The 24,264-nt window shown below is 43.6% G+C and overlaps 1 protein-coding gene across 1 annotated transcript; it reads right to left on the bottom strand.

Moving 5' to 3' along the window:
• Nucleotides 1–9,248: 9,248 nt before the first annotated feature.
• On the bottom strand, nt 9,249–22,287 carry LOC117512845 (RNA polymerase II elongation factor ELL-like). The gene is made up of 11 exons (XM_034173115.1): nt 22,153–22,287; nt 19,779–19,823; nt 19,029–19,155; nt 18,601–18,756; nt 15,283–15,542; nt 14,021–14,145; nt 13,509–13,696; nt 11,303–11,363; nt 10,251–10,422; nt 9,470–9,514; nt 9,249–9,362 (listed from the first exon to the last, which is right to left on the bottom strand). The coding sequence occupies exons 1-11, from the start codon at nt 22,285–22,287 to the stop codon at nt 9,249–9,251; spliced, it is 1,428 nt and encodes a 475-aa protein (XP_034029006.1).
• Nucleotides 22,288–24,264: the final 1,977 nt, after the last annotated feature.

The raw sequence follows: 24,264 nt of genomic DNA, 5'->3' as shown, positions 1-24,264 counted from the left end.
ACGCGGTCAGTGGGTGTATCTCACTGAACACACACTCGGTCAGTGGGGTGTCTCACTGAACACACACTGGGTCAGTGGGCGTGTCTCACTGAACACACACAGGGTCAGTGGGCGTGTCTCACTGAACACACCTGCTCAGTGGGCGTGTCTCACTGAACACACACAGGGTCAGTAGGTGTATCTCACTGAACACACATGGACTCAGTGGGCGTGTCTCACTGAACACACAGGGTCAGTAGGTGTGTCTCACTGAACACACAGGGTCAGTGGGCATGTCTCACTGAACACACAGGGTCAGTAGGCGTGTCTCACTGAACACACACGGACTCAGTGGGCGTGTCTCACTGAACACACAGGGTTAGTGGGCGTGTCACTGAACACACACACACGGGGTCAGTGGGCGTGTCTCACTGAACACAGGCTTAGTGGGCATGTCTCACTGAACACACACACGGGGGTCAGTGGGCGTGTCTCACTGAACACACGGGGTCAGTGGGCGTGTCTCACTGAACACACACACGGGGTCAGTGGGCGTGTCTCACTGAACACACACAGGGTCAGTGGGCGTGTCTCACTGAACACACACAGGCTCAGTGGGCGTGTCTCACTGAACACACACAGGGTCAGTGGGCGTGTCTCACTGAACACACACACGGGGTCAGTGGGCGTGTCTCACTGAACACACACAGGGTCCGTGGGCGTGTCTCACTGAACACACACAGGGTCCGTGGGCGTGTCTCACTGAACACACACTGGGTCAGTGGGTGTGTCTCACTGAACATGGACACTGTGTCAGTAGGCGTACCTCACTGAAAACACACCGGGTCAGTGGGCGTTTCTCACTGAACACACACAGGCTCAGTCGGCATGTCTCACTGAACACACACAGGGTCAGTGGGCGTGTCTCACTGAACACACACAGGCTCAGTGGGCGTGTCTCACTCAACACACAGGCTCAGTGGGCGTGTCTCACTGAACACACATGGACCACGGATTCAGTGGGTGTGTCTCATTGAACATGCACACTGTCAGTAGGCGTGTCTCACTGAACATGCACACACGGTGTCAGTGGGCGTGTCTCACTGAACACACACACAGGGTCAGTGGGCGTGTCTCACTGAACACACACAGGCTCAGTGGGCGTGTCTCACTCAACACACAGACTCAGTGGGCGTGTCTCACTGAACACACACACACGGGGTCAGTGGGTGTGTCTCACTGAACACACACGGACCAAGGATTCAGTGGGTGTGTCTCATTGAACATGCACACTGTGTCAGTAGGCGTGTCTCACTGAACATGCACACACGGTGTCAGTGGGCGTGTCTCACTGAAGACACACACAGGGTCAGTGGGCGTGTCTCACTGAACACACACGGGGTCAGTGGGCGTGTCTCACTGAACACACACGGACCACAGACTCAGTGGGCGTGTCTCACTGAACATGCACACACGGTGTCAGTGGGCGTGTCTCACTGAACACACACGGACCACAGACTCAGTGGGCGTGTCTCACTGAACACACACACGGGGTCAGTGGGCGTGTCTCACTGAACACACACTGGGTCAGTGGGCGTGTCTCACTGAACACACACAGGGTCCGTGGGCGTGTCTCACTGAACACACACTGGGTCAGTGGGCGTGTCTCACTGAACACACACACACGGGGTCAATGGGCGTGTCTCACTGAACATACACTGGGTCAGTGGGTGTGTCTCACTGAACACACACTGGGTCAGTGGGCGTGTCTCACTGAACATGGACACTGTGTCAGTAGGCGTGTCTCACTGAACACACACTCGGTCAGTGGGCGTGTCTCACTGAACACACACCGGGTCAGTGGGCATGTCTCACTGAACACACACCGGGTCAGTGGGCATGTCTCACTGAACACACACAGGGTCAGTGGGCGTGTCTCACTGAACACATATGGTCAGTGGGCGTGTCTCACTGAACACACACAGACTCAGTGGGCGTGTCTCACTGAACACACACAGGGTCAGTGGGCGTGTCTCACTGAACACACACAGGCTTAGTGGGCATGTCTCACTGAACACACACACGGGGGTCAGTGGGCGTGTCTCACTGAACACACAGGGTCAGTGGGCGTGTCTCACTGAACACACACACGGGGTCAGTGGGCGTGTCTCACTGAACACACTCACTGGGTCAGTGGGCGTGTCTCACTGAACACACACAGGGTCAGTGGGCGTGTCTCACTGAACACACACGGGGTCAGTGGGCGTGTCTCATTCAACACACAGGCTCAGTGGGCGTGTGTCACTGAACACACACGGGGTCAGTGGGCGTGTCTCACTGAACACACACGGACCACAGACTCAGTGGGCGTGTCTCACTGAACATGCACACACGGTGTCAGTGGGCGTGTCTCACTGAACACACACAGACTCAGTGGGCGTGTCTCACTGAACATGCACACTGTGTCACTAGGCGTGTCTCACTAAAAACACACAGGGTCAGTGGGTGTGTCTCACTGAACACACACGGACTCAGTGGGCATGTCTCACTGAACACACACACACGGGGTCAGTGGGCGTGTCTCATTGAACATTGACACTGTGTCAGTAGGCGTGTCTCACTGAACACACACGGGGTCAGTGGGCGTGTCTCACTGAACACACACACGGGGTCAGTGGGCGTGTCTCACTGAACACACACAGGCTTAGTGGGCATGTCTCACTGAACACACACACGGGGGTCAGTGGGCGTGTCTCACTGAACACACAGGGTCAGTGGGCATGTCTCACTGAACACACACACGGGGTCAGTGGGCGTGTCTCACTGAACACACTCACGGGGTCAGTGGGCGTGTCTCACTGAACACACACAGGGTCAGTGGGCGTGTCTCACTGAACACACACGGGGTCAGTGGGCGTGTCTCATTCAACACACAGGCTCAGTGGGCGTGTGTCACTGAACACACACGGGGTCAGTGGGCGTGTCTCACTGAACACACACGGACCACAGACTCAGTGGGCATGTCTCACTGAACATGCACACACGGTGTCAGTGGGCGTGTCTCACTGAACACACACAGACTCAGTGGGCGTGTCTCACTGAACATGCACACTGTGTCACTAGGCGTGTCTCACTGAAAACACACAGGGTCAGTGGGTGTGTCTCACTGAACACACACGGACTCAGTGGGCATGTCTCACTGAACACACACTGGGTCAGTGGGTGTGTCTGACTGAACACACACTGGGTCAGTGGGCGTGTCTCACTGAACATGGACACTGTGTCAGTAGGCGTGTCTCACTGAACACACACTCGGTCAGTGGGGTGTCTCACTGAACACGCACTGGGTCAGTGGGCGTGTCTCACTGAACACACACAGGGTCAGTGGGCGTGTCTCACTGAACACACATGGTCAGTGGGCGTGTCTCACTGAACACACACGGACCACAGACTCAGTGGGCATGTCTCACTGAACATGCACACACGGTGTCAGTGGGCGTGTCTCACTGAACACACACAGACTCAGTGGGCGTGTCTCACTGAACATGCACACTGTGTCACTAGGCGTGTCTCACTGAAAACACACAGGGTCAGTGGGTGTGTCTCACTGAACACACACGGACTCAGTGGGCGTGTCTCACTGAACACACACACGGGGTCAGTGGGCGTGTCTCACTGAACACACACTGGGTCAGTGGGTGTGTCTCACTGAACACACACTGGGTCAGTGGGCGTGTCTCACTGAACATGGACACTGTGTCAGTAGGCGTGTCTCACTGAACACACACTCGGTCAGTGGGGTGTCTCACTGAACACACACTGGGTCAGTGGGCGTGTCTCACTGAACACACACAGGGTCAGTGGGCGTGTCTCACTGAACACACATGGTCAGTGGGCGTGTCTCACTGAACACACACAGGGTCAGTAGGTGTATCTCACTGAACACACACGGACTCAGTGGGCGTGTCTCACTGAACACACAGGGTCAGTAGGCGTGTCTAACTGAACACACAGGGTCAGTAGGCGTGTCTCACTGAACACACAGGGTCAGTGGGCGTGTCTCACTGAACATGCACACACGGTGTCAGTGGGCGTGTCTCACTGAAAACACACAGGGTTAGTGGGTGTGTCTCACTGAACACACACGGACTCAGTGGGCGTGTCTCACTCAACACACACGGGGTCAGTGGGCGTGTCTCACTGAACACACACAGGCTCAGTGGGCGTGTCTCACTGAACACACACTGGGTCAGTGGGTGTGTCTCACTGAACACACACGGGGTCCGTGGGCGTGTCTCACTGAACACACACTGGGTCAGTGGGCGTGTCTCACTGAACATGGACACTGTGTCAGTAGGCGTGTCTCACTGAACACACACTCGGTCAGTGGGGTGTCTCACTGAACACACACTGGGTCAGTGGGCGTGTCTCACTGAACACACACAGGGTCAGTGGGCGTGTCTCACTGAACACACACAGGGTCAGTAGGTGTATCTCACTGAACACACATGGACTCAGTGGGCGTGTCTCACTGAACACACAGGGTCAGTAGGCATGTCTCACTGAACACACAGGGTCAGTGGGCGTGTCTCACTGAACACACAGGGTCAGTAGGCGTGTCTCACTGAACACACACGGACTCAGTGGGCGTGTCTCACTGAACACACAGGGTTAGTGGGCGTGTCACTGAACACAGGCTTAGTGGGCATGTCTCACTGAACACACACACGGGGGTCAGTGGGCGTGTCTCACTGAACACACGGGGTCAGTGGGCGTGTCTCACTGAACACACTCACGGGGTCAGTGGCCATGTCTCACTGAACACACACAGGGTCAGTGGGCGTGTCTCACTGAACACACACATGCTTAGTGGGCGTGTCTCACTGAACACACACAGGGTCAGTGGCCGTGTCTCATTGAACACACATGGTCAGTGGGCGTGTCTCACAGAACACACACAGGGTCAGTGGGCGTGTCACTGAACACACACACATGGGGTCAGTGGGCGTGTCTCACTGAACACAGGCTTAGTGGGCATGTCTCACTGAACACACACACGGGGGTCAGTGGGCGTGTCTCACTGAACACACGGGGGTCAGTGGGCGTGTCTCACTGAACACACTCACGGGGTCAGTGGGCGTGTCTCACTGAACACACACAGGGTCAGTGGGCGTGTCTCACTGAACACACACATGCTTAGTGGGCGTGTCTCACTGAACACACACAGGGTCAGTGGGCATGTCTCATTGAACACACATGGTCAGTGGGCGTGTCTCACAGAACACACACAGGGTCAGTGGGCATGTCTCACTGAACACACACATGGGGTCAGTGGGCGTGTCTCACTGAACACACACAGGCTTAGTGGGCGTGTCTCACTGAACACACACACGGGGGTCAGTGGGCGTGTCTCACTGAACACACGGGGTCAGTGGGCGTGTCTCACTGAGCACACTCACGGGGTCAGTGGGCGTGTCTCACTGAACACACACAGGGTCAGTGGGCGTGTCTCACTGAACACACACACAGGCTTAGTGGGCGTGTCTCACTGAACACACACGGGGTCAGTGGGCGTGTCTCACTGAACACACATGGGGTCAGTGGGTGTGTCTCACTGAACACACACGGGGTCAGTGGGCGTGTCTCACTGAACACACACAGGCTCAGTGGGCGTGTCTCACTGAACACACACTCTCACTGTAATCCAAAACGTGAACACATGTTTGCAGATAATAGCAACAGCAACTATCTACTACTACTTGGCTTTAACAGCTCATCACTACCAATATACATTTTACCAGGTGTTTCTTAAAAAAGCAGAGTAACTCCATAATAGTGTGAAACTACATTTACACTGCTGCTCTATTTTTCCCAGAATACCAATAAATCGAAATTGTAGAAACTTGCTTTGCTTCAGTACATGTGAAAAGGCTCCTGCAGTCGTTAGTCCTGCACACAATGTAACAGTTAGCACTTAAGAAGCCCATTTGACTGTTTGAAGGAAAAAAAAAACAGCATGATTACAGTTTTTATTAGTTTGCTAATCATCTCTTCTTAAATCAAGTGCAATCAGAGAATTCTCACGTCCGCCAGTCCGGATCCGGATCACCTCCATAATTCAGTGGAGTTTTCCGTGCCCTAATATCTATCTGTGGTGCAAATGTGGTGAGAATCTGTGAAGTAGTTTTGACATAATCCTTAAAAGCCTATAAAGTGGAACATGATCCAGAATCTGGTTCCGGATCACATCTAAAATGTAATGGAGTCTTCCATGGCATAATATGTATCTGTGGTGTAAATTTGGAGAGATTTTGTGAATTAGTTTTCCGCCCATCAGTATATGAATCTTCAGTAAAAATTTCATAACGATGTATGAAAAATTGTGTGAGACAGGCTGTTCACAAAGAGACAAACAAACAAACGGGGGTGAAAACATAACCTCCTCAAACTTCATTGGTGGAGGTAATACTGTACTTGTAAAAGGCTGAGGTGATAAATAATATTTTTTGTAATAGTAATAAATGAATTCATATGGCTAAGACCATATTCATGTAATTCTCTAAAATCAGTGATTTCTAATAACTCTGCCACTGTCTTTGCCAAATCTTGCTTGTGTGATATTGACTCTGGCTACTCAGGTGGACCCTTTAGTGGGATTGCTGTTATATGTAACAAAAATGTACACAGTGATCGACTCATTGTAGTTGGTTTTGTTCCTGCTAATTGTCTGTGTATATATATATGACGGTTTATGACTGGTCCAATAGTTGTAATAAATCTCAGTATGTTGAGGTTATAGATGAACTTCAAGTCATTGTAGATAAGTACTCAGCTCAGGTACCTGTCAAAATCATGGGAGACTTTAATGTTCAGCCCCCATGTCAATTAAACTTCACAAGTACCGGTATAGAAAAGGTGGTTTCAATGTTCACAGTGTATTGTAATATGATTTTCTGGTGTCGTATGATGTGTGTATGTTAGCAGTTGACGTATTATTGAAGCAAAAAGAGTCTTATACTTTCTCTTGTTACTTGTGGTGTCTGCACATGGATAAATCACATGTGCTGCTCCAAAGCTGATGTCAATAATGTTAAAACTTGTCTTATTACTTAGCCTGAGGTTTTTTAAATGTTAGTGATCATTTACCTTTAGACATTGATTTTATTGTTCTAATGAATTCTTTTACACCAATCATTGATTTTAATGTTCATGTCCAGACTGACTGGAGTAACCATGAAAACAATGCAAGTTATTGTAATATATTAGAACAAAATGAATTGTTTAGAGGGGCAGCACAGTGGATTGGTGGTTAGCACTGCTGCCTCACAGCAAGAGGGTTGTGGGTTCAATTCCCGTGGCCTTTCTGTGTGGAGTTTGCATGTTGGGCTCTCACTGGGCACACTCTGTATTTCAGCCACTGGTGTGTACGAGGTGTTGGAGGCAGCTACGATTTTACACGAATTGCATCAATTCCTCCTTCATGCGCTCGTCATCTTAAATCGTGTTATGTTTGAAGGGGCGCTCAAATAGAGTCCAGAATTGTTCTCAGTCAATTTGGAAAAACAGTTAGATAGTTCAAAAATAATTCTGACAATGTTGTCCGTGATACTTCCACAAAAAAAGAAATACTTTGTGTACTTCCTCAGTCCAGTGAAAAATTGCATCAGAAATTTGTCCAGGTTTTCATCCTAACAGCTCTTCTTGCCTCCAGACAACTTATGACGTAGTGGATTTGTTTGTGTGTGTGTGTGTGTGTGTTAGAAGAATTAGCACCGTCAATTAGCTCCTTCAAATCATCGTTCATCATCAAAACAAACTTCACCATGTTTAGCTAAACACTGCCCCACTAGTGTGTCTGTGTGTGTACATGTGGGGTGTGGGGAGGGGTTTGCAGTGTACAATGGTACAAAACGTACAGAACCAAATTTGCACTTTAAATGGAACAAATAATCCATGTCACGTGACATACAAACAACAATCAACTGACAATGGACCCACTCAACCATTACACATTTAAAATGTTCAAGGATTCAAAGGAATTTTATTGTCATATGCACAGAAGAACATGTTCCCTGCACAATGAAATGTGTCTACTGCATTTAACCCATCCTAATTGCCAGTAGGAGCACGTTGCCATTAGGCGCCCGGGGACCAGCTCCAGATGTACATCCCTGCCTTAGTCAACAGCAGGGCTGAGCAAACCAACACCGACCCATAACAAACAACACACACACAACACATAGGCCGGCCCAGTACATAAACATATATTGAAAAGCAAAACACGAGGGAAAAGGAGGAAAAAAAAAAACCCTCATAGCCGCTGCGTTACACAGCTTTGTGCAAGCATTGCTACCTGGCGGTGTTCAAGCTGAAGGTAGTGAAAGAAGCAGAAGAGAAGGGAAGCACCATGTTGCGCAGATTTAGGAGTGGTGTAGGAACAAAGATAAGCTTGCAATCCTGGCCAAAACAGCAAATCGGCTGCCTAGTGGGGGAGGAAACGTGTATTATCAGGACATTGAAGGGGGGGGCTGATAAAATTGTTCCAGGAAAGGAGAACAGCAAGCACCCACGTAACAGGGAAGAGCCTGAAATACGAGGCACTGTGGCAGCATACGCAACATGGAAACCAGAACTTCAGAGCCTCAAATGACTGGTGTTTGACATTTTGTGGAATGACATATCAAGCTGACGATGCACTCATGTTGCTCAGCACCCAAAAGAACTGATGGATAGGTCACTTCGATTGAGACTTTGGCAGAGGAGGACAATGACAGTCCTGGACACCAGCCACAAATTGTGAACTTCATGGATCACTTATGGTTTGTCGTGGCAAAGAGGTAGGACTATTTCACTTTCATTTTACTCTGTTCTCTCAAGAATTCACAATTTCACTACATGCAATATGCCAAAAAAAAAAATCGGGGTGGGGGGGGTTAATAGGGAAGTGGCCTTTAGTAGAGTAAATACGGTAGTCCAAACCTTTCAGTTTCAACTACGTAAATAAACCCAATTATTTTCTGAAATCTTAAATTGAGCACATCTATGATGCTAATTAGCAAACTTGAGTTTCATATTTTGGTTGCAATTCCATTTAATGACACACATTATGTATAAATATAATCTTTAATAAATGGAAAACCAATAATTTGCTTTAATACACTAAAATACAAAAAATAAATATCTGTTGTTATAAGGTTCATGTGCAAAAATAAATAAATACATAAATAATTATTCCAGGCTGTGCTGTGTACTCTTCCACTCCAGTCTGATCAGATCCTGGTCTCCTGTGCATGGTCGTAGTCTTCAATTCTTTCTTTTATATGTGCCAGTTTATGATGAAGATAAAGGCATTTCCTCTTGTCTTTCCGATATCCAGGAAACCACTTCATAAAAAAAAAAAAAAAAAAAAACAGAAATCAAACTGTGGAATTATGTCAATTATGTGGAATGGTGTCAACAATACTGCAATAAAACAGAAAAAAAGTCTTACTTTCTGATAGATTCTGTACTTTTCCAGTACCTGGTACCGCATTTGCTATGGAAACAACAGAAAAACGTGTTAGACACATAAATGTAATCTGTTGTCTGTCTCGTCCTGGAGAGCACATAGTCCAGTCCAAGTCAGGGGATGAATACATGAACATTTCCAAATCACAAAATATGTTTTGGACATAATTTACCTCAATCTCAAAGAAATACAAACAGCACGGTGCTACAGGCAGTTCTCGAAAACTATGTGACCATGCAAGAAGGAGATAAGTGAGGGAAGCCACCAAGGGCAACTCTGAAGATGTTATAGGCTTCTGCGAATGTGACTGAAAAAAAATGGGGACAGTGAAACTTTTGTCTGTTGACTTCACCAGTGACTGAAGGACCATCATACAAGAAAATTGATCAATTCTCAGATGACGTCTTTCATGCTTTGTGGCAAACTGAAGCTGAAAGTTCACATCTTTTGATGATGACCCTTTTCTGTGCCCCTTTTTGTTCATGAGAGAAGTAAATTAAGTCCAAGGCATATTCACTGACTTGGAAATGTTCATGTATCCATCGACTGACTTGTCTTTAGAAAACTGCCTGTGAAAGTGATTATCTGTATTCAGAATAATCCTTACTGTCCAGTTGACTTGAATTAAAGCTAAAAGTCTACAAGCACATCTTGATTGTTTTATTTTAACTCCATTAATTCGATCTAGAGAAATGCAATTCAAAAAACTGTCTCTGTCAAATTTCTTATGGACATGAGAGTCGACTGCTGGTCCAGGCAGCACCTGATAAGCTTCCGTCCCAGGAGGCAGCGAGTCCAGTTCAGAGGTCATCTGAAGAAACCTTTCTGCAGCAGCGGCGATCCGGTCATGAATAGTTTCATATTCATGATACTCAGCGTCAAACTCCTCTTCGTATTTCTGACGCTGCTCCAGTGATGTGATGGTGCTGTATTTGCTGAAAAACCAAAATAGAGCTTATTGAAAGCTGTTCTCCTGCTATCTTTTTTTTTTTACCTTAATCTGTCAACAGAAAATCAACATTATTTTAACGAAAGTGTAATCAAATTATCAACTGAAAAAATAGAAAAAAGACTTAATTTCTGTATAGTTGTACTGCCTGGTATATGACAAAGTCACTTACTGATTACCATTCATGAATAAAATGATTTTTAGACTCAAATGAAAAAAAAATGTTTCTTATGAATATGAACATACTATACTGTACAAGTACATCTAAAAGTAATTTTAAAAGTGCTCCAGTCATGTTCTTATTGGTCAATGAGATCATAGCATCTTTTCATTATTTTGTCAGTGGGTAAAAATGATCAGTCATTCTGGTTGTGTTGCTAATATCTCCACTAGATGACACTGCAGAATAGTTCTGAGTCTATTTATAATGTAGAAGCTTTTCATTGATATATAGATAGTCCTTGATTTGGGTTGTATTCCTATAATGACACTGCAGAACTGTTTTCAGATGTATTTTATTCATAAACTGAAGTTTTTCCTTTTTTTCAGATAAAAATTAATGATTGATTAGGTTTGTATTCCTAATATTTCCAGTAGATGGCGCTGCAGAATGGTTTTATGAGTTGCCATAAAACAGCATGTTTGTTGACCAGATGCACACATGTAAGACATGTGCTTCTGTTTTTTATTTTTGAAGTCACTCAGTAATGTCAGTTGAGGAAAAGTAGGTGAGATTTTTCAAAAACAACTTGTTGATTCTGTCATTCAAACGACATTTCTGCTGCTGATTTCTAAGTTCAAATGCCTCCTGAAATGGAGAATGTACAGTGTGTACGAGGCTGAAACACAACCTTAATGAAACTTACTTGACATAGTTAGGGAGTGGAGTCGCTGAGGTTGAAGTAACCGTAGCTTTCCCTGTGTGACCTGAGGAGCGAAAGAAAAAAACACAGACACTTATGGTGAAGTCAGTCTGCCAATAAGAATGTTGTAAACACCAGCTGCATTAAGTCTAATGGAATTATTGATCAATCTGTGATTAGAGGCCTGATCCAGGGCAGGCTGAGACGTCAGTAACCTGCGAGGCAGGAGGCAACGTTGCCTGCTTTGTCTTGGGGTCAAAGGTCACCCAGATGTGGAGGCAGCGTTACACTCCTGAAACAGGATGAACTGATGAACTGTTCTTTACAGGTTTTGTCAACATGTAGAATTCATTCGGTTCACTGTCCCTGTTCAACCATGTGTTTGTCTTTTTCAACAAGGTTACTCACAAACGAAGCCACTAAGTTTCAACAAACGTGGTGACACAGTTTGGCCTAATGGGGCCTCATTTATGACAGCTGTGCACGCACGAATTAACACATATGTTGCGATTTATAAAAACAAATTATTCGACAAAGTGTTTGTAATATTGATATATAAAAAAGTATTTAGTCAGTCCTTGATTGTGCAAGTTCTCCTACTTAGAAAGATGAGAGAGGTCTAATTTTCATCATAGGTACACTTCAACTATGAGAGACAAAATGAGAAAAAAAAAATCCAGGAAATCACACTGTCGGATTTTTAAAGAATTTATTTGTAAATTATGGTGGAAAATCAGTATTTGGTCAACCACAAACAATCAAGATTTCTGTCAACCATGGCCAAGACCAAAGAACTGTCGAAGGACACCAGGAAGAAAACTGTAGACCTGCACCAGGCTGGGAAGAGTGAATCTACAATAGTCAAGCAGATTGGTGTGAATAAATCAACTGTGGGAGCAATTGTAAGAAAATGGAAGACATACAAGACCACTGATAATCTCCCTCAATCTGGGGCTCCATGCAAGATGTCATCCTGTGGGGTCAAAATGATCATAAGAACGGTGAACAAAAATCCCAGAACTACACGGAGGGACCTGATGAGTGACCTGCAGAGAGCTGGGACCAAAGTAACAAAGGTTACACACTACGCGGAGAGGGACTTAAATCCTGCAGTGCCAGGCGTGTCCCCCTGCTTAAGCCAGTACGTGTCCAGGCCCGTCTGAAATTTGCCAGAGAACATATGGATGATCCAGAAGAGGACTGGGAGAATATCATGTGGTCAGATGAAACCAAAATAGAACATTTTGGTAAAAACTCAACTCATTGTATTTGGAGGAAGAAGAATGCTGAGTTGCATTCCAAGAACACCATATCTACTGTGAAGCATGGGGTGGAAACATCATGCTTTGGGGCTGTTTTCTGCAAAGGGGACAGAACGACTGAGCCGTGTTAAGGGACAAATGAACACAGCCATGTATCATGAGATTTTAAGCCAAAATCTCCTTCCATCAGTGAGAGCATTGAAGATGCAACATGGCTGTCGTCTTCCAGCATGACAATGATCCCAAACACACCGCTCTGGCAACGAAGGAGTGGCTCCGTAAAAAGCATTTCAAGGTCCTGTCATGGCCGAGCGAGTCTCTTGACCTCAACACCAAAGAAAATTTGTTGAGGGAGTTGAAAGTCCATGTTGCCCAGCGACAACCCCAAAACATCACTGCTCTGGAGGAGATCTGCATGGAGGAATGGGCCAAGATACCAGCTACAGTGTGTGCAAACCTGGTGAAGACTTACAGGAAACGTTTGACCTCTGTCATAGCCAACAAAGATTATGTTACAAAGTATTGAGTTGAATTTTTGTTTTTGACCAAATACTTATTTTCCACCATAATTTACAAATAAATTCTTTAAAAATCCTACAATGTGATTTCCTGGATTTTCTTTTCTCATTTTGTCTCTCATACTTGAAGTGTACCTATGACGAAAATTACAGACCTCTTTCATCTTTCGAAGTACGAGAACTTGCACAATCAGGGACTGACTAAATACTTTTTAACCTCATTGTATATATCAGTCTGATGCATCAGACAGATTACTACTTGTAGGAGGTGGCTGGTGGACCACCTGTCTGCCTGGGTTGTTGCCAACTGAACATTCATAGTGTAGTGATGCAGTGTCCTGTGCATCAGTGCACAATCCCAGACCTGACTTTTCATTTTTGTTTTATTTAAAATACATTCTGAAGGGTTTGGTCAAACCAGAAACAGACCTTTGTGGATGTACGCAGAGGACAGGGCTGAGCGGTGGGGGTTTCCAGAAGTCCCATGGAAAGAGCTGCTAGTGGGGTTTGTCCACTGAACTTCATGAGAGGGCATCTGTGGAGCCACAGGCTGGACTGATGTCCTCTGTTTTTTCAGGTCTGGACCATTGGACAGGTCTGACTGTGATGGGCGTTTCCTGGAAAAAAAATGAAGAACATAGCACCTTCAGTGGGACAGTCATTTTAAAATGAGGTGTCAAGAAAAAGAAAAAGGACAAAATATATATATGAGTCACAAAGCAGCAGACTTCTACATTAACTCGGTGGCCTTTCTGTGCCAATGCCAGCACCGTCAAAACACCTGAGTCTCTACTGTACTATGTGCCAAAACCTATTACAAAAACTACAATTCAAAACTCCAAAATGTTTTGCTGTAAAGCTAAAAGCAAAGTATTTCTACAAAACTAACTAAGCATCATTTGTGTGGATGATTTTTTTTGGGGGGGTGGGGTGACACCCACCTACTCAGGAGCCTGCCAATGAGCTGCTTTTCCTCGCTCTTATATCCAGGCCAGTCTGTCTGGACGTGTGTAAAGAGCTCCATCTTCAGACTGTAGCAGTCAGCAGCTGGGTTCCAATTGCTGACCTGAAGGTAAAAAAAAAAGAAAGAAAGTTATTCCAACAGCATTAGACAGAACACAGCATCGTCTCAGAGAGAGTCTGGTTGAGGTTCTGGAAGTGTTGTACAGTCATAAACCCACATTAAAGTTAAAAAACACCATTCTGCCCTCAGTGTCTCTATTGAACTGGATCTATATTGTTTAACTAAACTTTGTTCCTCCAAAATGATACAAACCATCCACTTTAAATTTTCAGACATCAGATCCCAGCTGGAGACACCCCACTGCTCTCCTGTCAAAACACAGTCTTCTCCTCCACAGGTAGTTAACGTACAGCCTTAATTACAGCTAACAGCCGCGGCACCGTCTCCACCTGAAGACCGTTTTGGGACGCCAAAACATTGTGAACAAGATCACAGAAAATACAACAAAAATAAAACTAAATCGACATAATCTTTTGAGATTAGAGTTTTCAGCTGCACAACGATAATCTGCTCGTCAGACCTGTACTATTTGCAGCAGCAGTGGTGATGAGCAGCACTGTAGTTATAAATCCTTGACCAAACATCACCACAGACAAAACACAGCTGAATTTTACATGAAGTTCTTTTATTTATCCAGTGGGATAAATGTTCCTTTTTATATTTTCTCTTCCCTCGTGTGATGTTTTTGAGACATTCTGTTTTCTCAGAAGGCAACAAAGGTATCTGTTGTGTTGTCTATTTGTTAGCTGGACTGCTCAGAACCCTGTCACCCGATGTTCACAAAGCTTGGTGACAGGGTCACACCCTGGACATTCATTTATTCATTTATTTTAATGACAAGACTGACATAATAATGGAACCGATTTTCACAAAACCTTAGGAAACACTGGAAGAACTAACAAAGAACCAACAAAGGAGCAGTACATCATCACTTCAGTCCATTCTTGACACCAAAGACCACCTTCCACATGCGTGGGCAACATGATAAAGTGCTACTAGTTAACAGCTTGGAATACTAATGTGTTGGACCAGGTGTTTTTGGTGTTTGAGGAGGTATGCAGTCATATTAATGTTTCTGCTTGTGGAAGGTATCTTGGCGTTTTCTTTAAAGGTTGCATTTGAAAGTATTTCGTCTCTTGTCAGCAGTGTATTTACACAGCAATGTGCCAGATGTCTCACCTCCTCCAACACTGAGGTCAGCTCAGCCATGTCCTCTGAATCAGATCGCTGTCTCTCCAACCACAGCACCAGATCAGGTTTTTTATGTGGTCTTAAAGCCAGCCGATGAACAATGCATTCCCTCAAGGGGCAGCATGCCACAGGGCTGAGGACCTGGCTCCTCTTGCACAGGGAGTGTTTGCTGCTGCTGCTGCTGCTGCTGCTGCTGCCACGTGAGCCTGGCATTAGACTCCACTTGCTCTGGACCTTTCCAAACTTAGCTGAAATCAAAACAAAAGAGCGCCAGAATGTGAATTTCAACATGAAATTTGTGAAAGATAAGGGCAGATTTCTTTGAACACAGATGAGCAAAACGTAAAAGAAGCACGTAATCTACAGACTGGCCAACATGTCCCTCCTAATCCAAGCCTAAATCCACTTATATAATTCACGTTGAAGAGCAAAGACAGTCAGATCTACACACATCTGAATAGACCCCTTTCCATTCTTCTTTTTTTTTTCTCCTCCTCTTGATGCATCACGCAATGCAATTTTGTTGGGCAGGCACCTGTGAAGCTGAAGCGTGATCGTTCAAAATGTCTTTTAAAAATGATGTAACCACCTCCGTTTTGCACACTATGGGGATTCTTTGGATGAAGTTACATTTGCTCACTTCAATGAGAAGCTGAATGGGATTGATGACATTGATCCTTACAAGGTAGAAAGTGGTCTTGTTGGTCACAGAAACAGCAAAACCAAAACACCAGGGCTCATATGCACATAGCATCCTAAGGCTAAAAGTAGCTCCTAGTGATGTTATTCTAAGAAAAATCTTAGAATTCCTCGAATAGACATTTCTTAGAATTTTCCCTTGGTAAGATGAAAGTTGTCCGCAAAGCACCTTAAGAGAAGCTCCTAAGGTGCCAAACTGGTAAGAGCAGTGAGGAGGACTTTTAAGAAGCCTAAGAGTGTCTTAAGCAGACAAGTTGGTGGAAAGACACAGAGGAAGCAGAGATATTCTCCATATGTAGGATGACAGTGAGTCAGTAACACACTACCAGCTTGATCTACGTAATTATTTTATGTTAATTTACTGTCTTAATGTATTTATAAATTGTTTAGTTTGCTGTTATCATATTCACACATTAATATTATTATCATTCTTCTTCTTCTTATTATTATTATTGATATTTTATTTTATGATTACTTCTGTTTTGTGATTGGATTTTTAAATGGTACAATGGAAATAAGTATTTTCACTTTCTTGTGTCATGCATGTAATTGTAACACATTTACGATTATATTATGTACTTATATTGAACTTATTTATAAACTCACACACACTTTCAACATGTAGATAATCAGCACGTGAATGAGATACAGTCAAACATCTTCAAGCTGTGTAACAATTCATTTTGAGATGAACTGCATGTTTTTGGCACTCTGCCACTAGGAGGCACTCTTATTTTCAGATAACAGGTGGTGAAGGGGCGGCATCAAACACGATACACTTTTCACTTATGGTGACAACATGGTGACACTTGTCACTAAACCAATTAAACTACAAAAACACAATAAATCAATAACACTAACAACACTGTTAAACTAACATGAACTGCAATAACAACATTTAAAACCCCCAAACCCAGAAATCCCATAATGCACTGCAGCACAAGAATTTACAGGTTTAGCAACCAACCCGGCGATCACTCCAAACTAATTATGCTGAGTATCATCATCATGACATTCAATTATTTTCATGATTACACATTTCTTAATGCAGTTAAATGATCGGTTGATTTTACTGTTCATTCATACGTAGGAGCGCAAAGTGCATTTATTTTTTTATTTCCCCTTCCCTTTCTGTGACAACCAATCACTTCTTACACGACCACGTCATACCAAGCAACGGGGTCAACCCCGCCTCCTCACCAAGATAGGAGTTTCTGTCAACTCCTTGCCCAGAGTTGCTCTCAGACACCTCTTGGGTCTCTCTTAGGCTGGGAGTCTTTGCCAGGATATTTTAGGCTAAGTTAGGAGCTCTTTGAGGGGACTTTGAGGTGCACTGGGCATACGGGCCCAGATCAACAATTGAGCTAAATTTCACACTATAAAGATATTCAAACACAATAAATCAAATTTCACTGTTTCTACATCTTGCAATAGTTTGTATATTATTGAATCCAATATTACTTTACTCATTTTATAATTATATTAAAAAAAACCCTACCAGAGATTAAATTTCAGAGCCCTTTGTAATGCTGTGTGCCCGGGTCAGGGTTGACCTCAGCGAACCACAGCCTGTGTGGCACGCTAGAAAGCTCCTTCCTCCTTTCTCCTGGATGTGTAAATGCCTCTCAGGATGTCAACAAATGTTAGTGATGTACTGTCTACATTGATGCTGTTTTTACACCCGAACACCACCCATGAATTCACCACTGTCTCACTGGTGCTCGCTCTATGTTTACATTCTGTGCCTTACGACATGGCGGTGCACTGGGAATCATGGGTAAACATGGCCAGAATGGAAAGGTGTCTAATGTCATGCCAATCTCTCTACTGCTGCCATGCAAATGGTCATTCACAGTGACAAGCTGCTGTGTTGGTGTTAAAAGCTGCATTACTGTGAGTGGTAACCAGTGACGGGCTTGACAGCAGACAGAGGGGCACAGAAACTAAAAGACAGTCTGTTACTTCCTCTTAATTCAACTGGAAGCAGGCAAGCAGGAAATAGTTGTGCTCATACAATCGATATCTGCAGCTGAACTCTGAGCATTATACTGTAGTGATGGTCTGCATCACGCTTCCATTCAGTAAATCTAATTTACATATTTAAATTCATCATGGCTAGATCATTTATTAAGTGCAGCACTGTCAATTTAATAGATAGTGGCACTGATGTCATGACTCAAAGAAGGAGAGGCAGCAAAATAAATAAACAAATAAATGAAACTGCCTGCAAAAAAACCCCACTATAATTACATCTTTAAGTAAAACTTCATCAGCATGAGACTTGTTAGTGTATGATTCTGACAAAACCAAACACACTAATTGTACTAAGAGGCAGGCTGGCACACTGTCCAAAATAATGTGATCAAAATGACACAAATAAAACATGAATAGCTGTAATTCAGCACTTTGATCAATTATGTGATAACTTCCACACCGTATGGCAGTTACCAGCAGGATATCAGCAGGATGCAATCGTTTGGAAGATTTCTGGCAACATGAAAACTCCCTGTTATTTGTCCTTCAGCACTACGTGCTTGGAAACTACCATGTCAACTGAGATGAGAACACGTAACAGGTTGGAGAGAAACACATTAATAAACATCTTACTTGGCCTCCGCTCGATCTCAATCGCTGATCGTTTCTGGCTGGGTTTCTCCATCTGAGACAGGTATTTCCGTGTTTCCTGGTAGGACTGTTCTGTGGCACAAACTGTCATCTTGCCCTGAATGTGGCCCATGCTCTCCAGGTGGTCCGTGTTGTCCCTTTGGGAAGAAGTGAAAAAAGGGGGAAAAAATTTTTTAAAGTTTAAACTTACAAATTCTCTGGTTCAGTTCAGTCAATTAGCCAAATGTAGTTGAGATTCTGCCAGTGCTGCGATAAAACGTGGCATCATATGAGACATGCACGAATGCACACACAGATGCACAGCTGGTTATGCAAATTCCCAACCTGTTTTTCTAAATCATGTCTTCAAATAACAATGTGTCCAGTTAAGGAGGTTAAAACACTGAAAGCAGTTGTGAGTGCTGCTTATCCTGAGACGTACTGCTGAATGCACTGAAAGCTTGACTGTGGGTTCTCGCTGCCATCAATGGACAAGTTGAACCTGATGATTTTTGTGGCATCAGGGTCGTCTGGGGTCAGTGCTGGAATCTTCATGTACTATACAAGAGAAAAAATGAGAAACATTTAGGAAAGTGAAATATGTATGGAAATCATCATCCTCATCATCATTATCATCATCGACCTGTATTTCTCAAAGATATAGTCTGATGTGATGTCGTCTGCAATTTAAGAGCTTAAAAACTGTTCAGGAATTTAATCATGTTAATCAAAGTGGACAGAAACTCTCGTTCATCCTGTCTACAGCTGAGATCGAGCTGGAAAAGGGACTGTTCAGCACATTTGTTGATAGTGTGTCCTAGAGTCAAAAAAAAAAGAAAAAAGAAGTGATTATCACTCATCCTTTCCCTGCATGACAATGACCTTCCTGATGCAGAGGTTGAACCAAGGTAGTACACAAGATTGGTACTTTAAAAACAAAGTTCATGCAGTACTGAAGAATAAGAATGTATAGAAAATAATTATTCATAGAAGACACATCCTCTGCAATATCTTGTAGTATTAACGCTTGTAAATTTAAAGTGGATGTGTGCACATGCTCAATGGATGCTTAAAAAAGAAAATACGTAGACAAACTGTCACGAGTGTGTTCCACCACAAATCAGAACTAATTACATGTTCAAATTCAGAGGCATTATGGGGAGAATGAATAAAGAACTTACCACCTGGTTCTCCTTGAAGCAGATCGTTGGCTTTGATTGTGATGTCTAAGAAGACAGAGAGGAAGAACAAGCTTATTATGAAGTCAGACATCACAGTAAAACAGTGCTCATATTTAACTTGATCAGCTCATAGATTTAAAATGTTAAGCTTTGTTCAGTAGATTTCTCAGTTACAAATGATGCATGGTTGGTAAACTTTCCTCATGAACTATCAAACGGTGCTATTAATGGTCGTCCCAGCAGGCTTTAAAGTGACAACTGTAGTGATATTTAAGTGTACAGCTGCAGGTCACCAACCCAACTCCTGGAGAGCTCCTGCCTTGCATGTTGGACAATGCTATGGTAACGGAATTACAATCACAGCAAATTTTTAAATGTCAAGCTAAAATATGGCTCGATTTTCCTCACTGTAGTTCTGTTTCAGTGGTATAGAGGAGGATTTTCTTTCACCAAAACATCTAATCTAGGTTTGCATCTCAGATGTACCTTCTGGCAAATTGTAGCTGAATTTTCAGGTCTTCTTTTTAAGAAAATCCTCCTCTATATCTCTTCATCATGAAGCTGTATAACTGGTGATACAAAATGTAAAACATGCACTCTGCACAATTTCTCCAATCACAGCCACAGAAACCTACTTCAGGGTTATCCGAGTGTCTTGGTGGCTTTCCTCACTCTTCTCCTTCTTGCACAGTTGCTCAGTTTTTGAGAACTGTCTACTCCACACAGATTTACCATTGAGGCTTTTCAGGTTTCAAATCCCGCAAAACCGGAGAGGTCGCCGCGCTGCGAGATCTCAGTAACATTGAGAATTGCATTGAGACGCTCTGATCACACTTCACTTTAACCGCTGCACACAGACAACACAATTAACATCACAACATAAAACTATTTTTATATTGTGCCTAAAACTCTTGTGAATATATTCTCTGGGTTTTTAGACGCTGTTATTGCGTTTATTTTATGTAAACATGCGAGAATCACAGGCTGTCTCTCCGTTATTTTCAATGGGAGCTGCTGTGAGCTACAATCGCTTCCTGTTTATGTCGTTCTGGGGGAAAGTGAAGTTTGCTCTTTAACGTCTTGATTATTGTTCTTTACAACACTGTTTGTCCTCTTTGTTCCAGACTAATATATATAATATGTCTGAAATTCGGTTTGCGCTTATTAAATTCCACGTAGATTAAACGTAGCAGACACAGATTTTTTGTTATAATTGTTTTAGCAAGTTTTCAGGGTATCATGCAGCAGTCTCTTATTAACGTGATGAAAAGCATAAAAAAATGACATTTTTGTAGTTTAATATTCATTTACAATTGTCATCGTGTGGATTCTCTATGTTGTTTTGACTGCAGCGACTCTCTGGCACGCAAGGAATTATGGGATACGTGAAAACCCCGAATAGAGTGACATACTGTTTGTATTTCTTCATAATTGATGTAAATAAAGTCCAAGACAAATTCAGTGACTTGTAAATGTTCATGTATCCATCCCCTGACTTGTCTGAAGAAAACTCACAATAAAACTGATTATTTACAGGTATTATATCAAAGCGTTACAATACTTATGCAATTTCTCCATGTAATGTGGAGTTGCGTCAGGAAGGGCATCCGGCGTAAATTCAACATGCAGATCCACCTTGGATTTGCTGTGGCGACCCCAAGTGCAAACAAGGGAGCAGCCGAAGGGACTTACTTACTTTACAATACTTATGCAAACCATCATCTTGGCTTTTATATTTTAATTAATTTATATAAATTTGTAGAGATTTGCTTTCAATTTGAGTTTAAGGAAGATAATTATAGAAATTTTTATTTTTTGTATCTGAAGTGGCATAAACAAATTAAAATGTGTGAAATACCAAGATTTCCCATACTTTTGTAGGGCACCTGCTGCAGGCAGACCACCGCTTTGATTGACTAGGGAGCACCTGCCCCCTAGTGGTCTTTTCCAGACACCACAGTCTCATCATCAGCAATGATCAATTTTCGTATGTTATGGAGAATAAAGGTTCAAATAAAATAAATAAATAAATGAATGAATGAATAAATAAATGAAATCTAGGTCCAGGATGCGTCTCCTCCAGATGGCAGATTGTTCACTCAATTTGAGCAGTGAAATTACACAAAAATCATCTTTTAAAAATTTATTTAGTGACTGTAATCCAACATCACAGACTTTTACACCTTTGGGCATTTTTATTCATTCATTTTTCAAAAAACGTTTTACCTTTTAACCTTTTAAAACACGTTCACTTGTAAATGACAAGTAAAATCCCTTCATTTTCACAGCAAAACAAAAAACAGGTAGAGATATTTTCTTCAGAGTTGTTGGGAGTTGGAAATAAAATGGAAAGTCAGGCTACAGTGGTTCTTACCTTCAGGTTCTGATATGTTTCCAGCATCCGGATCGCGCTGTCAGTCAGTTTTACGTGGTACAGACTCTGCTTGGTGTTTTTGCTGATTTGGGTGCTGGAGAGACCATAACTATGCTCTTGCCTCAACGCTGACATTTTCACAACTGCTTCTTCTTCTTAGACTGCTAATAAAATCTGTGTTGACTCCTCAAAGTTTGATTTCTGGCCTCTGTTATATGTTTCTGTTCCTTGCTTCAATTTGTTGTCCGTTCACATGAGCACACAACCACTTCTGAGCACTAACGTCTGGTTTGTTTACTTTTTAACGTGCTCTTACGTCACGCGCAGAGGAGGGCGGGGTGGAGCGTGTGGGCGGAGCTAAAACATCGCGCGTGCAGACGGCCAAAGAAAGAAAGAACCTACTTTTGATTCAGTAGACTGAGCACTCCCTGACTGTTTTTGTGCTCTGAAAGTTTCCAGGCTGCAATCAGTCCTGGTCTGAACACCCCCCCTACAAACACTGGTCCTCTTTTGTATATGATCTGTATATAACACTGGATCGCTCATTGGCCCACACACACACTCCATACAAACAACTGAAGCAACCGGGCGGCCATCTTACCACTCCCAAGTTATGTGGCCCGCACATAGACAGCTTATTAGAACGTCAACAGTTTGGAGTAATAACTGAGCTGATTCTCTCATGTCCTTCTTTTTGTTCTCCAGTTAATGTAACCTTCGTCCCTCCTAATCTATGTATGCCATGATTAGCTATTTGATTTATTTCCTTTCCCACTGGGACAAAATTCAATTGTAAAATAAAAAAAAAGATGATTCTTTAATCAAAGTTTATACAAGCTTTGTTTAATCATCAGCAAGCTTATATATATATATATATATATATATATATATATATATATATATATATATATATATATATATATATATATATATATATATATACAGTGGCGGTCCTAGAGTGATTTACTCTCCGGGCGAAACCCCCTGCGTGCACCCCCCCCCCCCCCCGCGCACACTAACATGGCCACCACCTATGCCCCACCACCCATGAAAACACTAACTTCGTCCAGAACACCCACAAACCCACAAATGAACTCACAACAGCTATTTTCAAGAACAAATTTCCGGTTTTAATGACTACTGCAATAACAAACACAAAGAAATTGGCACAGTCTAATGTGTCATCATCCATGGACTTATCTGCAATGATCATCTCAGAAGTTTGCAGGAGGGCATGATAATTGTTTGCCACAGTGCTCACTATCCGTGATGTGAAATTCCATCGAGTAGGAGCATTTCTGTGCAACCTTGAGCTGCCTGCAGACTCAAGAAAAGACATCCTCTTTGTGGATTTTGAGAAAAATGTGGCAAACCCAGAGAGTGATGCAAAAAATATTCTGCACTCAGATAAGCATTTAGCCCCCTGAGACAGAACCAGATTCAGTCTGTGTGCACAGCAATACACAAACATTGCACTGGGGGCTGTTGCTTTAACTTTGGCCTGCAAACCATTGAGAGCTGAAGCCATGACAGCAGCCACGGCTTCTTCGTAAGGAAGACAATCAAATGGCTTCGCCAAAATCTGGTCCACAACATTCAAATTTTCTGCCATTATGTGCAGCTTGCTACCTAGCTAGCTCGCTAGCTGGGACTGGCGCGAGGCTAGTGTGAAGTTTGTCCGCCTGTGAGTGCTTTGTGACGGTGAAGGAGCTCAGCACCCGCTGCTCGGTAGGGACAGAAACTGCGATAGAAGTCAGAAACAGTGATAGAAGTCAGTCTCCAAACACAAGCAGCTACACAAAAACACACCAGAAATAGAAGCTTGATTTGTCGCTAGTCATTTTTAACAAAGAAAATGCCGCTAAGAGGATTAGGAAAGTCTCCGGTTCAACTCAGAACAGAATGAAAATTAAAAAATGCTCCCACGGATGTTTACACTAAAAGATCGCTGATTCGCTCATTTCGCTGTCAATCAAAAAGGGATTCAGCCTCAGACAGATCATCCAGTCATCATGCAGAAGCTGAGCGTCCGGGCCAGCCGAGGCCAGCCCACTGCCCCATAGACCTCCAGACACGCTGAGTGTCCGATGGGCGGGACAAAGCCCAGCATTT

The sequence above is a fragment of the Thalassophryne amazonica genome, chromosome 1, assembly GCF_902500255.1.
Source record: "Thalassophryne amazonica chromosome 1, fThaAma1.1, whole genome shotgun sequence".
Lineage (NCBI taxonomy): Eukaryota > Metazoa > Chordata > Actinopteri > Batrachoidiformes > Batrachoididae > Thalassophryne > Thalassophryne amazonica.
The sequence above is the reverse complement of the archived record's forward strand: the minus strand, read 5'-3'. Positions and strand labels throughout refer to the sequence as shown.

What these genes read in the sequence shown, in the direction of transcription:
- LOC117512845 (XM_034173115.1), bottom strand. Translation starts at nt 22,287, where the DNA reads ATGTCAGCGTTGAGGCAAGAGCATAGTTATGGTCTCTCCAGCACCCAA. An exon ending in TGAGATCGAGCGGAGGCCAA is followed by an intron (nt 15,543 to 18,600) that starts GTAAGATGTTTA and finishes TTTTGATTTCAG; the next exon opens with CTAAGTTTGGAAAGGTCCAG. An exon ending in TGACCTCAGTGTTGGAGGAG is followed by an intron (nt 14,146 to 15,282) that starts GTGAGACATCTG and finishes TTTTACCTTCAG; the next exon opens with GTCAGCAATTGGAACCCAGC.